General features: G+C 37.3%; 2 protein-coding genes across 3 annotated transcripts in view; both read right to left on the bottom strand.

Annotated features, from left to right (window-relative positions):
• The window catches only part of b3galt1b (beta-1,3-galactosyltransferase 1b), a 72,718-nt gene extending 61,457 nt beyond the window's left edge, over window positions 1-11,261 (bottom strand). Inside the window, exon 1 of the mRNA XM_088083227.1 lies at window positions 11,124-11,261. The gene's annotated coding sequence lies outside the window, so the exon portion shown is untranslated. The remainder of the gene's footprint in view (window positions 1-11,123) is intronic.
• Window positions 11,262-15,400: 4,139 nt separating this feature from the next.
• xirp2b (xin actin binding repeat containing 2b) overlaps window positions 15,401-17,253 on the bottom strand; it is a 40,569-nt gene continuing 38,716 nt past the window's right edge. For both annotated transcript variants that reach the window (XM_088083225.1, XM_042495135.2), the window contains 2 exons: window positions 15,689-15,819; window positions 15,401-15,538 (listed from right to left, as the gene is read on the bottom strand). In XM_088083225.1, coding sequence (XP_087939351.1) covers window positions 15,728-15,819 — 92 coding nt within the window. In that variant the 3' untranslated portion in view covers window positions 15,401-15,538; window positions 15,689-15,727. The remainder of the gene's footprint in view (window positions 15,539-15,688; window positions 15,820-17,253) is intronic.

Genomic DNA, 17,253 nt, shown 5'->3' with positions numbered 1-17,253 from the left:
CTGAGGCTCCACTCCAGTAATTGGCTGGGGATTTTGAGGAATATCAATTCCAGTCAGGCTGTGCATTGCTTTGTGCAAGGTGCTGGTACAGTGTCACCTTCACGGGTTGTCCCGATGCTCTGTGTCCCGGAGAGAGAGAGGGATAGCGCTGAGATCACAGGCATCTCCACATATTTTCTGTGATAACTGCCCTGGATCAAGTGGGAGGAATCCAGACTCAGACTCCATTCATAGTGCAGGGCGCAGCATCAAGGCTTGACTTAATGATGTTGACACTAACATCATTATAAAGACCGAAACACGCTGCCACACATAACACACAAAGAAAATGAATCCACTTTTTACCACCACCAAAAAAAACTCTTATTTTCTCACTAACAGCCTCTACTTTGTGCTCTTATGGGCAGATTTGTTGTGTCTACTTGCCATTTTGGCCCCAGATGACACAGCTATAAATATGGATACAGAGAGGACCCAGCTCGCTCTCTTTTGTGATGCAAATGCATGTTTTTAAGACGCATGCTCTCTACTTGAGACCGAGAAAAAGAACTCAACAGATCTTTATCACCTCAAATGAACTATATTATGCTAACTAGCGTAGCATGTTGCTGCATTATGCATGATATCCTGCTACATTTTGTCTTGCGTTGTGCAACGTGCTTGTAACACCTCACTGCTGTCTCACATTTGCCTTAAAGGGATAGTTCTGATTTTTTGAAGTGGGGTTGCATGGGGTACTTATCTATACAGTAGATATCAGTCGGCACACCCCAAGTCTGGAGAGACAGGCTGGAGTCCGATACAGAGGCTAACAAGACATAGTAAAACACATTTAAACCCTCTAAAAAGTCCAAATTAACATGATCAGTATCAGTTAAAGTGTAGCCTACACTGAACTGAGAGTATTTTCAGTGCATTACCTTTCTATCAGCCTGTTTAACAGCTTCAGTTCCACTTCTATGCTCTTGTCAAAACAGCCAGACTCCACTGACAAAAACAGTACCTTTAGCTTGCTGAACACAGGAGTTACTGATCAACCACTGCTTCAGATAGTTACTTAATGTTATTTTGTAACTTTGGTGAATCTGAAGTAACCCTTGTAAATACCCAAGTCACACAATAACACAAACAAACTAGCAGATCAAGGATGCAGCAGAACAGCTGGTCTTGTGTTCAACAATGTCAAACCACTATTTTGTGCTTTGAAGAGAGCGATACAATGGCATTGTTTTCCTGTTTGATATCACTGTCTGACATTAAGGTAAAGCAGTGAAAATACTGTTGTTTTTGTATAGCGTACACTTAAACTGAAAGATGAGGGTTTTTTTTTTAGGTGAGACATTTTTTAATGCCTAAAATATGTTTTGTTGTGGCCCCTCATCAGCAGCGCATTGCTTAGCTTCCATATTGGACTCCAGCCTGCTTCTCCAAACTGGGGGCATGCCAACTGATATCTACTGTTTGTAATATACTTTATATGGATAAGCACACCATACAACCCCACTTCAAAGAAAACAAAAATCTGAACTGTCCCTTTAAGGTTGCTGGAACAAACAAAGGAAAAACATTGTAATATCTTGATAGACGGAGGAGAGGCTTAAATTTCTGTAGCTGATAACTTCAAGTGTCACTCAAGGCGTAGTCAAATAATTACACATATACATGTACATGTGAAGTTTGAACTGTTTCCTGTGTAAAGCCCCACATTCTGCTACACAAGCACAGCTCAGATGGTGCCAGACCTAACAGTATAAATAAATAACAATTTGTGTGCAATTTGTGTATTTTGTTTTTGCCTTTTGGCTATAGGACAAAACACTGACAGCAGGAAAAACAATGTAGAATAATTCTGTTGAATTTCTTGAATGAGTGAGACATGGAATCCAGTTCCCCGTACTATTTGAGTGATTAGGTTAACAGGAGGGGCCTTGTTACTGTGTGTATTAAAAACAGATAAAACATCCTTTTTTTCTTTTTTTCTTTTCATGGTCCATGCTGATTTTTTTTTTTGTATTGCGTGATGCAGCACAAGACAGGTGAGAGACATGATAGGGACGACAATGTGTGTGAGACAAAAAGGATAGTGTAAAATTGGACAGGACGGGAGTAGACAGGAGCATTAATCAAACAAGTAAAAACAAATTGGTACATTGCGTTGTGTGTTGAGGCTGTTGAATTCAACATCCTAAATGTATGTTGATTATTTGACTAAAGAATTGGGGACCAAACAGATAACAGACTTATGATCTTTCATCTGGGTAAAAATATGCCGTTATACTGCTCTGTAAAATGAACCAGGCTAAACCCAGTGAGATCAGGACGAGCTCTAGAGATCAGGGTGAGCACGGGACAATGTAATGAGAGAAAAAGCTGGCTGACACGAGCGTACCATATTGCTTATACAGCCGAGCACTGCCTGAGAGTGTCTACAGCAGTGGGACCTCAGTGGGAGTTTAAATGAGAGGACCTTCAGAGCTTCAGAGGGACTATAGTTCCTGCTGGCAGACAGAGCTGACTTAACATATCACATACTGCATGAGATGAAATATTGCCTTTGTAGCCTCGTAAACTAATAGAAGCCGACTGTAATTATAAGGAGATCATTTTTAAACATTCAGTGCTGAACCAAACTAAGAAAACAAGATCCATGTTTCCCTTTCACAAATGTACTTGCGGGACTGAAATGTCTTGGTGTGATTATGAACTCACATTTCTGAGTCTCTATGAGAACACAACAGATGAAAATATACTATAACTCACATTTGCACATGCTGATGTCATAATTCATTGTCTCTCATTGGTCCAAAATCTCAATCCTAAAAAAAAAACAAACCCCAATTAAAAAAAAACAAACAAAAAAAAAATCCAAATGAACTGGGCTTGCTCAGTATTTTTATACATACCACAGAGCATGACTGGATATTAATTACTTAATGGTACCATGCAGTGCACTTGTGTGGAGGCATCTGCATACATTATGTTTCTCCACTCATTTATTTAATGTGTCACTTGACTGTTGAGTTCTAGACTGCAACTTAATACCTTCAAGGGTCAATTTAGATTATTTGTTTTGTAGATGGAGAAAAAGGTTGGTATTTCTGCACAGATTTTTGCATTGGCCCATTTCCCCCCTGGAGAGCAATTTGTTACCTTAGAATGTACAAGTCAGTTTTTGAGGCATTCAGAATCACAGAAGCGTGAGGGAAATAAATCAGATTTGGGCTGAGCTCGGAGACTGTTAAAGACTATGAAGTTGCTCAACTGACTGTGACAGATTGACAGTCAGAGAGCATATATGTTAAAGGACTACAACTCATCTCTGCTATGGTGGACTAGAGAGTATCTTACTGTACCAGCTCTACTGGAAACAGCCATAAGCAAATTGTATGAGCCAAAAATAGCAGCAGATGCTGAGTGGAAAATCCTTAATATTGACTGAATGACTAATTACTTTAAAATATTATAATTTTAACAGCAGTAGTGGTATTAAAACAAGCATTAATATTGGGCGCTCTGGCATATTCTTTGAATAAGTGTTACACTAATTTAAACTAAACTAGAATTACTTCCTCATGTTTGTGTGCCTCAGCAAACTAAGCTGCAGTTACATCCACGTCTGTCAAGACCATGAAGCCATGGAGGTTGACAGTGATTCAAATATGTATGTGGTTGCAAAGAAGCTATATTCTTAAACATGGATGATTCAAACGCATCTTCAGCCCGACAGCACATAACATCTATACAATCAGCACCGATCCAAGATTAGTGTCGTCAATTCAGTATTTGACCAAATGTTCCCCCTTTTGTTATGGTGTTGAATAATGCCCTGAAAAGTGTTTTTTTTTTTAGTGTTTTTGGACATAAAATGTCATCACTTTCTAATTTTTACCTTATTAGACATTTGTGTGAAATTTTGTCGTAATTGGTGTATGAATTCTTGAGTTGTGTGAGGTAACAGTGAACCTTTGACCACCAAATTCAACCAGTTTATTGTTGAGTCCAAATGGAGGTTTGTGCCAAATTTCAATAAAATCCCTCAGGGCTTTCATGAGATATCAGAATAAAATGGACATGGTAACAGTGACTTTTGACCACCAAAATCTAATAATTTAGATTTGTGGATATTTGTGCAGAATTTGAATAAAATCCCTCAAGGTGTTCTTGAGACATTGCAAGTACAAGAATGAGAGGGACACAAGGTCATTGTTACCCTGACCTTTGACCACCAAATTCTAACCAGTTTATTCTTCAGTCCAAGTGGACATTTGTGCCCTAAGTGATGAAATTCCCTCAAGGCCTTTTTAAGATATCACGTTCACAAGAACGGGATGTATGGATGTATGTAAACCTGAAAACACGATACCTCTGGCTACAGTTATCACCGGCACAGAGGCATAATAATAGAAGAAAATTAAAATTCAATTAAAATTCAGAAAATTAAAAGAGGTAATAGATTAGAATGATTAAGTTTGACGACACTGTATTTTTAAGATAAACACCAAACAAAAAACACACTATTTCACAAAGGTGTCAAAAACACTACAAAATATCATCTGTTACCCTGAAATTCACAACAATTGACCTATAAATGCAGCTCTGTTCTTCGTGCAGAACAAACAATGCTTGCTGTGTGAGTTGAGAGTTGAGATGCTAGCTCATGTCAGGAGCAGCACCGTTGTTAAAAGCTGCTTTGTCATTTGAGGGTCATGGCTCCTGCAGAACTTGTCCAGGGCTCTTTTTTGTCACAGCAAGAAAAATGGTTTGGTCTGCTGGTCACTGGGGAAATCAAGTCAAACTTCAACAGCCCGCAGTTCAGACTCATTCCTCTAATAAGGTGGGTAGAAACCAGTCATGGGCTGGAATTGTTTCTTAATGCTCCCAGTGAAATGCATTACTTCACTCCTGCTATTTGTACCCATGAAACAGATGGAGAAGAGATGAAAATGGCCCACCACTCTCTGTCATCATGATGTTTTTTTTCACATCACTTTTTGAATAAATCAATAACTGCAGTACATTTAACAAGACAGCACAATGAAACTGCATGCGTAAATGTTGGTATTGTAAGTTTTTATATTGAACTGAATCAAAACTGATGATATTCATTAAAGAGCAGGGGGATAAAATAATGTTATTATATCTATTTAGACTGTTTTTTAGCAAGACTACACAGCAATGATAGCGCAAAGCAAAGGCCAGTAAAGACTTAATGTAATCAGCAGAATATATATAGTCAATTGCACTTAGAATTGTGATGTTTTAGACCATTCTCACTGCGTTTCTGTAAGTAGAAGAGTCTAATGAATAAGAAAAAAAACTAACAAACTATACAGCTGGGAGGCTGCTCCAGAGTCTCGTTAAGAGATTGAATACAAAAAGTAATTACAGTATGTGTGTAGGCGGATCAAACTGATTAAAGCTGGGAACATGTCTGTATGCACACACAGAGTAAGACACAAAAAAGCAGGTGACGGTTATATATAAATTTAATAAAGCAAATAAAAATGGAGCAGGAGGGGAAAGGCCCATGAAAACATTTCAATAAAGGCTATGGGTGGGGTGCATTTCAATGCTTTGCCAGTGCATTTGTAACCATAGTTACTGTACACATTATTTTTGGGTTATTTTAATGACTAATGTCACAATACAAATTTATTCTGTTACAGAATACTGTGAAAAGATGAATAGTTTAGCAGGAGTTTAGCAATATATAACAACTTTGCCCATTACCGAAACAGATATTGACAGTTTTTTCCTACCTATTTTGTGGTCATCAAGTCTCTTCTGAAGTGGAATAAGCATAATATTATGCATACTCTTATCATGATGGCCCAACAACAGACGAAGATATAAACTACAGTGCTTTTCAGTGTAAGTAATATTCATTCATTGTGCAAAAATAGGAAAAATACTTCAATTTAGGGCTGATGTTTTGTACATATTCACTTAGTCAGTCGAAAAAATATCGGTTTGTTGGTTATGTTGGCTGACTCCGATATTTAATTTTAAAGACAATATCTGTCAGTACAGATGATGTGCCAATATTATCTTGCATCCCCAATAACACATTTTTTTTTTCTTTTAAAAATGGCCGTAGTTCCACTATAACTACTATTTTATTTATACATTTTCCAGTGTACCCTTAAGTTGCAATTTAATGTCCCATTAGCTTCCAGTAATTGTAAGAGTAACCATAGATCCTATCTGACATTGTTTTGCAGGGAACATGTCTGAGTGTAACAAGTACAGGTTAACATGGGCTGCATATAAGATTAAAGCTGCATGTATGCTGCCATGCTGCATTTCTCTGGTAATTAAAGAAGATAAAACAAGAGGAAATGTAGACTGCTTATTACCCACAAGCCAGAAGGACCGGAGAGCGCTACCAAACAAGAAAGTAGGGTTACAATACTCAAAATACAAATAATCTTTCTGTAACAGAATTGCTGTCCTGGTGAAAACGGCATGGAAATGTTGCTGTATTTCTCCAGTAAATAAGAAACTAACATTGGATTTAAAATATTCCACAATTAAGGGAATCCTAAACAGCTTTCTAATACAATCTAGATAATTTAATACATTTTACTGGACAGATCAGCAGTTTGAGAGACTAAAGTAAAAATGTTTTATCACTGGAAAGCCTGTTAAAGTAGGTCCTATGAATAGGAAGTGGGATTGGGGCTGTAATTGCCTGGGGTTCTTTGAGATAGAAAAAGGCAATATTTAATACCAGCTGATAATTTGAGGGAGTTGAGTGGTCTAATCATCGCTTCTGAACCATTTTTGGGTATTTTCCCATGAGGAAACGCTCTTAAGATGCTTCTCAGTTTAGGAGCAAGCAGCGTGCAGTAAACAACGTTCAAAGATTTAATTTTGTATGGAGATAGTATTAAAAACTGAGCATATATATCAGATACACTGTTGCACAAGTTTACTTCAGAAGCAGGGCCCTCCTCCACCATTTCATATCACCTGTCACACCTAACCTCTTATCTAAGCTTTTACCCTTGCACCTCCCACCTTCACCTGTACCCATTCATATCTATTCATCCTCTCATCCCTTCTTTCATCCCCCCAGTTCGCCCTCCTTCATTTTCCCCATCCTGTGCATACACATACCTCACCAATATTTCTCCCTCTACCTCCCCCACATGTTGTGACAGGTTTCTCATAAGCTAAATTTGCTTCTGAATTTGTCTATATGCCACATTTGATGATAAAACTATACAATCTATGCAGAGTGTTTGTGGGCCTCTCACTATCTGATAATCAATAAGAACAAGTACGTCTCTACATGTCTCCTGATTACTGATCATGTTGTCCCTACTATCTGCTAAAGTTCTATTCAATATATGTAGAACAGTCCTCAATCAATTATTTGATAATTATTTGTGCTTTTTCCATCATCTTATCTGATGGTTAATATTTTGGGGGTGTTGGACCGTTGTTCTTTTAAAACAGCAATTTCAAAATGTCATCTTGAGTTTTCTTTTTACAACACATCCTTACCAACAAAATATACAAATAATGAAAATGACTGTTAGTTTCAGCCTTAAAGTAGATTTTGAGCTACTGCACAGCAGGTTATGACAACATAGTTTCACCAAACAAAATCATTAAACAAGAACTGTTACTAATTGAGCATATTCTCAATGTATACACAATATGAATCATAACATCCTGATGGGAAAGCTGCTATTAACCCTTGAGTCATATGCTCTGGTGCCACTTATTGCACATTAGGACAGGGAATTAAAGGATACATACCACTGGGCAATGATGCAATATGTAAATGCTCACAGGAATATTATACTGCTATTGAAACAGAAGAACAAATGCATTCAATTTGCATAAATTCTCAACATACAACACCAAATTCTACAATTTCTAAGGAACACACTGCACAGCAGCGAGGCAGGAGCTACACTCAACAAACCATCAGTCCTACAACAGTTTCTCAGCTGTCTCACAGATGAATGCAGCTACAGATCCGGTACAATATGTATTGTATGTATGTATTGTAACATTGTTTGTATTGTAATGTATTCTGGCAGATTAGACCTTTTATCAAGACTACCAGGGCATGTACAAAATGGGCTTCATTGACGTCTCCCTCACTCTCTTATGCACATTTGTTGCGTATGTTAGAGTTGCAAAAGTAGAACTTTTATGATTCTTCTGAGAATAAAGGATTGATTTATTGAGCAGTTTTGCAGCATTGCTCTGTCTAACCTCAACCTCAACAAGCCAAAAGTGTAAGTAGTAGTACATTAGTGTAGTACATTAAAGTTTTTGTTTAGTGTATGAAGCTGGGACTCATTTCATACTGTAGCTCTGTCTGTTTCTGTATATTCGGCTAAGAATGTTTTTTAAAAAGACAGTCATTCTTAAATTTTATAGACTGCATCAAAAAAAAAACAAAAAAAAAAAAACACTGCTCCCAAACTGTGCTGAGCAAACACTGTCTCAATTGATTAGTTTTTAGCGACATAAAAAAATCCCATCTAAAACAAATCTATGTCAGTTTAACCCACTGAAACCTGGATTGATGTGAATCCTCTTGTGCTGCATTCAGATGCCTGTTACAAGCTGTTTAACCCTGTAAAACCTGAACAAATTGGTGTGATTTCTTTCAAAAACATGGGAAAAAGACAGTGAGCAACTTGGCAAAAAAAGCACTGCAAATTGCAAGAAATTTGTGAGTTCGGTTTAAAGGATAATGTTTCAGTGTTATGTATTTTAATATATAACTCAGTTGCTTTAAATGGATCTCTGCTCCAATTATTTATTGTAAAGCTGCCAGTGGGAGTCTGTTTGCATTATGTGTGAGAGTGTGAGGGAGGAGAAGACAAGTTCTATCGAAGTTGTTGCCATACGTCCTGGCATTTTGCCACTCAAATAGGTCGGAGGTTGTTATACATTTGTTAGCAAAGGATGTGTCAAGCTGTACTTTTAGAGAAGAGAAAGAGCTGCCAGAAGAAAAGAAGCCGCACACATGTGAACCTATTATTAGCAAGCCTATGCCTGAGCTGACAAGTAAATGCTGTGCTACTGTCTTGACTGGATGCAATATCCATAATAGACCTGCATGAACAGGATTGAAAATTATGCCAAGAATAGAATAATTCTGTACCTGCTGACTTCCAAGCAGTCATTTATATAAAACAAAAGCTACACACAAAACACATTTACACCATCCAAATAAATGCTGACTGAAAGCCCAGCGTAACAACAGAGGCAACACTGACTAAGCAAAGACAACGTAAACTTAAACCGGGGATTAAGGCTTTAGACTTCCTAGACTAATTACACCTTGCAGAAATGTGATTAGTGAGAACAGTCACAGTAAGCAGGGCACAGACACGGACATGGGTGTTATAGTTTGAGCACAAGCTCTGCAGCAAACAAGATAAACAAAACGATGCTTCTGGACACACAGGCAGTCTGGCACAGTACGTTAGTTACTGTACGAGCAGATGGACATGTAATGGAAACATCATGAGTTTGAACAAAGAGGGATTGGTTTTTGATCCAGATACTGATCTAAAATGTCCAAGTAATGGCAGCAAAAAGAAACACAGCTCCACTGGAGAGCTCGCTCACTCTTGAGTTTGAACTTTTGAAGCTGTTCTCATTATTTTTTATCACATTGTTTGCCATGTAAGTGATTTTACTGATGTTTTAGGACATTTTAACTCATCTAACTGTGTTTTTTACTGTATACCTGGTGTTTTGTTCTAGGCTCATTTCAGTCTCTGTTTTATTTTCATTTGAATTTTTTTTTTACATTTTCTGTTTTTATTCTGAAGCATACTTTGTAACAGTGTTTTGAAAGGTGCTATATAAATACAGTTTATAATAATAATAACTATTATTATTATATTATTATTATTATTCAGTAACATCCCAAAAATCTCATGGAAGAATGGCTGTAAGTAAATAAAGTTGTGTTTTTCTGGGAGAAAAATAAGGTAAATTAAATAAAAATGACAAACTAGTGTTACAATTAATTCTCTAAAAGTGCTTCAAATAATTGTTAATTGTGAATTTCACTAACATTGGTCATGTGCATGGCAAAGGCACATCTTTTTTCGAGAGATTTTTATGAACTTCTCATACACATTTTAACCCGAGCTTCCATATCATTCTGATATAAGTACAACAGTACAACGCTTTCGTGTTGGACCCATAACAGTAAGGGTAAAAAAAAAAAATGTTCCCACAGTTTCTATGGCTACACAAAACTTCATTAGATTACATTAAACATCATCTGATGTGAATAGAAAGGATCAAAGCGTTTTCATTTTCCATTTTTTAGTGGCTAAAATTGCAGCTGAACATAAAGTCTGACTCACTGACATCATTCATTCACCTATAATAAATAATAATTAGATTTAAAAAACAGACTATTTTACAACCCAAAAACTGTAGGGGGGTTGCAAATGGACATTTCATATATACACAAGTGAATAATCTTCTAAATCTTTTGGCATTATTCATTTGTCAAGTCACATATGTGACTTCTTTTTTAATTTAAAAAAAGGAAGAAAAATAATTATTTAATTAATCCCTAGGGAGGAACTTATTTTTCCCCACTTCTTGTTATTTTACACAGACATGTACGAAATACACATACACTTATGCAGTTAGTGAGATATTGCGTCTACGAAACGATGATGAGAAAAATAAATGACATTAAAATAAAAATAGGTGTGTTAAAGTTTGAAATGCTCCCGTGTAAGTTGGCCACCTGCACCCCCCATCGTCCTGAACAACCTACGCATTATTTCTAACCGTAAGTGCAGAGGTGTGAATAAGATGGAGATCAGTATGTGCTCGACGGGGATTGAACCAAAGTAGCTGCATCACTAAAGACCCAGACGGATATAACCGCAAGGCAGGGATCAAAGCCCCACAATAACCGGGACACCCAAAAACCTGCGGCTGTGCGCACGGAAATGAGGAAGGACAGATTATTATCTGCGGAGAGGCGATTCCACTAACATTGTATAAATTAGAAAAAGTACAAGCATCACATTGCACTGCATTCCGCAAGATAAGTGAAGCCCAGCCTGCACTGCACACGCCATTAGAAAGACAGAAAGCATCCTTGTTGTGCCTACCTCACTCAGTGTCTCCATCCCACTCAGACTTCTGGTCCTGATGATACGCTACTGCCTCGCTTCAGCATCCTAAAGCACTGTTATTCGACCAGAGGGGAGGAAACATGATGGTTAGTGCAGCCGGGCTGACGTGCCGCCTGACGAGACAGAGCTGGCCAATCAGAGTGTAATCCGATACATCCCTTACCAATCCGCTCAAAGGGAGAAAGTGGGCTCTGCACGCACACTGGAGTAGCAAGGTAGATTGACGCTGTGAGAGAATTTACACTCAACTCCTGCAAAGTGTTTCACATGAGACAACACATTCAGCTCCTGTCCGGTCCAGCTGGAAAAGCATCCACACACAGAAGACTTAAATGGGCTAAACAAGTCTATACTGATTATTTAAATAAAGTTTATCCTAAAGCATGCACTCTTAAAGCTTTTAAACATATGCTGGGTGGTATGGCTTTGCTCAATGGCAAATATGAGAATAAGAGCCAAAATAAGCACAAGAAAAAAATAAATATACATGAAACAACCTTTTTTTCTTTTTTTCCCCCCAGAACCCCTGATTTTTTCCCCCTTATTAGGTCAGGACATGACAGTGTGTGTTGGTGCTTCAGAGGCATAAGCAGTCACTAAGCTCTAGCTGCAGTTAGAGACAAATCCCAGTGCAGGGGCGGACTGAGCCATTTGTGAGAGGGGCCTCAAAGAGCTTCCACTTTTTTTTTTTAATCTACAAAGTTCGTACTTTATAGAATACTGATTTATTCTGCAAACTTTAATGTAGTTGTTGCACTAATTTCTTAGAAAATACAAACTAAGCCAACAAAGCCACATTTTGTGAGGGCACCCTTTCCATTGGGGCTCAGGGTAATCAGTCCTACATTTCCCCTCAGTACAACACCCCTGGGTACAACTTAAAAGATGAGACATATAAATCTGCAGGTATTTAAATGCTAAATGTTAGATTCCTGTAGGTGCACTATTTCATTTTATCAATTCAAAATTATGTACTTTGTCATGAGGCAAACTATGTTTAACAGCCAGAGTTAGTCATAAAGCTCATTTCCATCTATGCTTCCTGGGCAGGAAAATATTAAAAGACAATACAGTACAATACAGACTATTAGAGCAAAACAAATTTGCAAATTTACAAACAGTACATCCAATATAAAATGTCAAACAAGATGTACATCATTGCCTCGACCGCACAATAATCTGTTCATTACGTCCCTTCCTACTTTTCTTCAGTTCACTTTTAGTGTACTTCTTTACACGTTAAAACACGAACACTATGTGGTAAGACAGGGCAATATGGACGAAATCAAATATCACAATATTTTTGACCAAATACATCAATATTGATATTGAGACAATACTGAGTAGACTATTGTTGATTTCACAAAATATTATATTGTTGATAAATAATCATTAGTAATGTGGATATAATGACTGCGTGACTAAAGGCCAATAATAGAAACTGAAGTTCAGAAAATAACATCACTTTACTGTAATGTAGCCTTTAGAACCAGAAAAACACAACACAATAATACAATATCCAAAATCTTCGATGATCATCTATGATAATATATTATAAATATATTACCCGGCTCTTATAGGTGGTCCAAGTCAGCAAACTGTGCTAAGCTTGTCCACACTGAGAAGCAGTAAGAGGATGAGTGACCACATTTGGTCATAAGCCTATTTTAGAAGTGACTATAAAATTCAATTAGAGCATGTGCTGTATCCTCTGCTGCTGTACCACACTGCATGTGTTCAAGCTGCTTTTTTTAATGCTCAGTTTTCAGTTTTTCCATACATGGAAATGGTTTCCTGGTCTGCTGTAAGCACACCTGTGGTTTGAGCCACAAAATCCCCTCCAGGGTGGGGACAGCTTCTAAAGGAGATTATAGTGAAGGTGTGAAAAGGATCTGCTGACCTGCTCCTGTCTACTTGTAGGCTGCTTCAACCAGACACACTCCTGATAAGCTGCGACACAAGGGGAGGCTGGGTATGATGGTAACAAAGGGATGGTTTTAACAGCACCACTTTTATCAAGATGGGATGACCTAAGAGTCATGTAATACATTTATTGTAGTGTATGACCACTTTCTTCCTGACTTTGCAAGGGAAAGTCCGTAGCTGCGTGAAGAACTGATTTCCAGGTGTGAAATTGAGTTTTTGGACCAAGTCTATATTTTGTTTTGTACACGCACTGTAGAAATTATAATTATATAACTTGTATTAGATTAGAGAGTTCTCTTTTGGGTAAAATGTGAAGTATGTATTCTTATATACCATTTTACACTGCCACATTATGCCACCTCACCGTTCGGTTGGCAGCACGGGTGTGTGGTTTGATGACATGTTATGCATACAACTGAGGGATATTTAAATGTTGCTGTTTGCAGTTAACAGCGAACAGCTAAATTATCTGCAAACTGGAAAACAACCATTTTAGGGAGCTCCTTACTCTCAGGGCAGAGGATGAAATTAGCCACCGTATAACAGGGACAGTAAATTACTGTATTTACCATCTTATGCCCTTGTTATTGCTTAATTAAAAAGCGCTGCCAACACATATGTTATATGTTACGCCAGAGGCCGATGCTGTTGTGTTATATGACATGCCCGTCACATCTCTTTTGATTCAGTGATGCCTGCATGCTATCTAAAGTCACACACTGGAGCGGTACAATGCCACTGCAGTTTGGCTTTCTGTAAAAATGCAAAGGCGGCATTAGGAAAAGACTTAGGAGTTGCTCTGTGGCACAATCTCACTGTAAAAAGGGCTAATGGCTAATAGGGTTAGTAATGATTGTAACGCCTTTTAAAAACGTGTCTTCCTCACTTCCTCTTTGTGTTTAATGATATAGTAACAGACTTTCAAAGAGACACATGAAACAATGAAATTCAATATTTTATTGCCCTTAGATTAGCAATAAAGAAAGTGAACCAGCCTGAAAGCATGACAGAATCAGGAATTTTCTTGTACAAAGCAAGGTATAACCATCTAATCTAAAAAATAAAATTCTTCATTGCAAAATATTTGTTGTTCAAAATAGGATATAAATGTCCAAAACAAACATGATTATCACCATGATTATTCACTTGTTTATATTATATACTTTCAATATTATAAATAAAATAATTCCAAGATGCTTTTATTAGTGGCACACCAGGTGCTAAAAAAATGTAAAAATGTTGATATGTTGAAAAATAAAAGACCTGACAGAAAGATACAACAGAGTCAATGGACTGAAACTATCACAGTCAAGCTGCATACAATAGCAAAAGAATGGAGTGAATTATCAATAAACCAATTAATTTTAGAATAAAACAAAATAGGTGAAAAAGAACCTGGGACAAATTATATTGGAAAAAAACGTCTCTCATGGATTTTTTTTTTACTGTGCTACCTTTAAGACCAGTGGGAATAGTATATTTTAGATTTAAAGGTGACTGAACCTCAGAAATGTAGTTTGAAACCAATAGTGAGAACAGTTTTCAACAGTTTTTTGATTCAGATCATAAATGTTTCATGATGTTTTTTTAGCCAGTTTAACTCATCTAACTATAAGGCAAATGACAGTTATTGCAGTTAAAGATGATTTTTGTCAAATACTAAATGTTACATTAGTGTTACTTCTGACTGACAGAAAAACTTCACATAAAATACAAAGAATGGAAAATTACACCGTTCTTTCAAGGCACACCGCGTCACGTCTAAATTCAACACTTTTCTTTCTATCTCTATCTCTTTCTAGTACTTACTGTTCCAGTTACAACCTGCTTTTTTATTCATGCTCCATTTACAAGTATATACAGTTTCCCTTCGCAACTTCTCTTTTCATGTTCCTTTTTAAATCACTTGACTGCATGACCTTCAACCAAACACATCCATAATTTTACCAACAGGCCAGTTCCTTCGTAGCATGTTAACATAACATTGTACCATTTATTCCCTTGTGCTTTTTGGAGTTTATTTGACTAAACTGTGTAGTTGGGTGATTTTATTTCAAAGGACACTTCTGGGAACAGCCTTTCTGTGTTGTTGTTTGGGTGACTTAGGGGAGTTGTCAGGAGGGGGCCACTGTGGTTTAGTAAGCTGAATGTCTTCCTCTATTTTAAAGGCTTTCTTCGGAGGATCAGCCTGCGGGGGCCAAACTACAGATATTTTGTTGCAGTGTGGTTTGCTCTCATCGCACATTTTTGTCTTTTCATTTTCACCAATCTGTGTTTTGTCTACTGAACTTAGGCTGCTCATGGAATATCTCCATTCAAGTTTCTCATCTGAGGGGATAGGTCCACCACTTCCTGCGGGAGGTTTCTGCCCAAGTCCATTATCATGGCTCCCTTTGGACTTGAGGAGTTGTTTGTAATGGTGTAGACAGTAGAAGTGTCCATGGAGAGAGACGTAATTTCCTAGGCTAAGAGGAAAGAACATTCACAACAAAACGATGACATCTATTTCTTGAAACATTAAACAGTAATTAAAACACTCAGGCATTTACTAATTAATATTGCAATGTTTCATTGTTCCCATGGTGCCCGTTTATTTGAATGAACGCCACATTTACCTCAATTTATTCCTGCAGTGCTCACAGTAGAAACAGGATTTATGGTACTTTTTTTTGTCCACTATCAGAGCATCCATCGGATAAGCCCTCCTCCGACATACTGTGCAGAGCTCCGACTTCGGAACTCGAACCTGTTTGAAAGAGATAAAATGCAAATCATCTGATTTTTTTCTCGTTCATCCCATGTGAAGAGCATTTCATTTTGGCAGCCTCACAAAGCAAATACTAAAGCTTTTCTTTCTTTTTTTAAATAATGGTTTATCTTGTTAGTACAAAGCAGTGAAATAGATTACCTTTGTATTATAAAACGCATCGAATACGGTTCATTCATTTCTTCAGATAAAACCTTTACAATGGTCACAAGAGTGAATGGTTGAGTGTATTGTTCCTCAGGGCTGTATTCTACTTACAGGCATGTATATATATGTATATATATATCAATGCTATGGCACTGTTTGTGAGCACTGTATATACAGACTAACATCTGGTTCAGTGCACACCCCTTGTCTCTGTTCAAGGTTGGTTGTTGCCATCTGATAGATAACTATAAAGATCATCCTTAAACAATTTCATTTACTGACGAAGACCATGTGATGTGTTTGAATCTCTAGGAGAAGACAGTAACTTGTAATCTAGCAAACCCGTCAGCAGGAGAAAATGTTGGTATTGCTTGTTTCTGTCATTCATGGATATTTTACATTTATACGTTTCATATGTATCATAAAAGTGAACTTAAGTGACGTAGTATATGAGCTGAGTTTGTCACTGGGAAGTCCAGGGGACGGTGGATGGTGAGACACCTTGGTGAGATGAACTCTGTGCAAGCTACTGTTCAAAACCAACAAATAACAAAACAGGTTGTTTTTAAGGGACACATCTCTGCATTTTAATTTTAGTATTTAAGTGTGTTTTTTGTGACCAGCTGTTTGTTTTTTTTTTTTTTACTTGAAATTGCTGTGTTTCTAGCTGGAAATGTGCCATCAAAAGTAGGTGTTTTTAGCCAAAACATTGTACAGCAATGCATTTCTGTAATATGTAAAATTAATTGTTGTCTGCAAAAAGTGGGGGAAAATAAAGAAATGTAAAATTTCAACATATCCAATTCATAACATCATACAAATGTAACATATCCATGGCGCAGAGGCATGCAATGACGACATTTAGTCTTGCAATTGGGTTTGAATCCTGAGATAAAATTTCTTTATTAAACTGCGGTTCCAAGTATCTAGAATGAACCTCGAAACAAGTAGCCTACTACTGAAACTACGCCCAGCTTTTTTATCAGCTATCCAAGCAGTGTGGCTCTATGGATGGCAATGACAGTCAGTTCGGGGGGGATCAATCATTTGGGTCTAGACTGAAATATCTGAAGTACAAGTCTGCATATTTACATGTAATTTTGTACAGATTTTCATGGTCCCCAGAGGATGAACTGTAATCTCTCAAGTGAGGCATTAACTTTTCCTCCAGCACAATTGCCATGACATTCCCATCAGCCTCAGCTTTACTTTATGGTTTGTGCTAGTAAATGCCCTAAGTAAGTAAGTAAGTAAGTAAGTTAGTAA

Source organism: Plectropomus leopardus, chromosome 10 (assembly GCF_026936395.1).
Source record: "Plectropomus leopardus strain MGB_pleo_1.0 chromosome 10, ASM2693639v1, whole genome shotgun sequence".
Lineage (NCBI taxonomy): Eukaryota > Metazoa > Chordata > Actinopteri > Perciformes > Serranidae > Plectropomus > Plectropomus leopardus.
The sequence above is the reverse complement of the archived record's forward strand: the minus strand, read 5'-3'. Positions and strand labels throughout refer to the sequence as shown.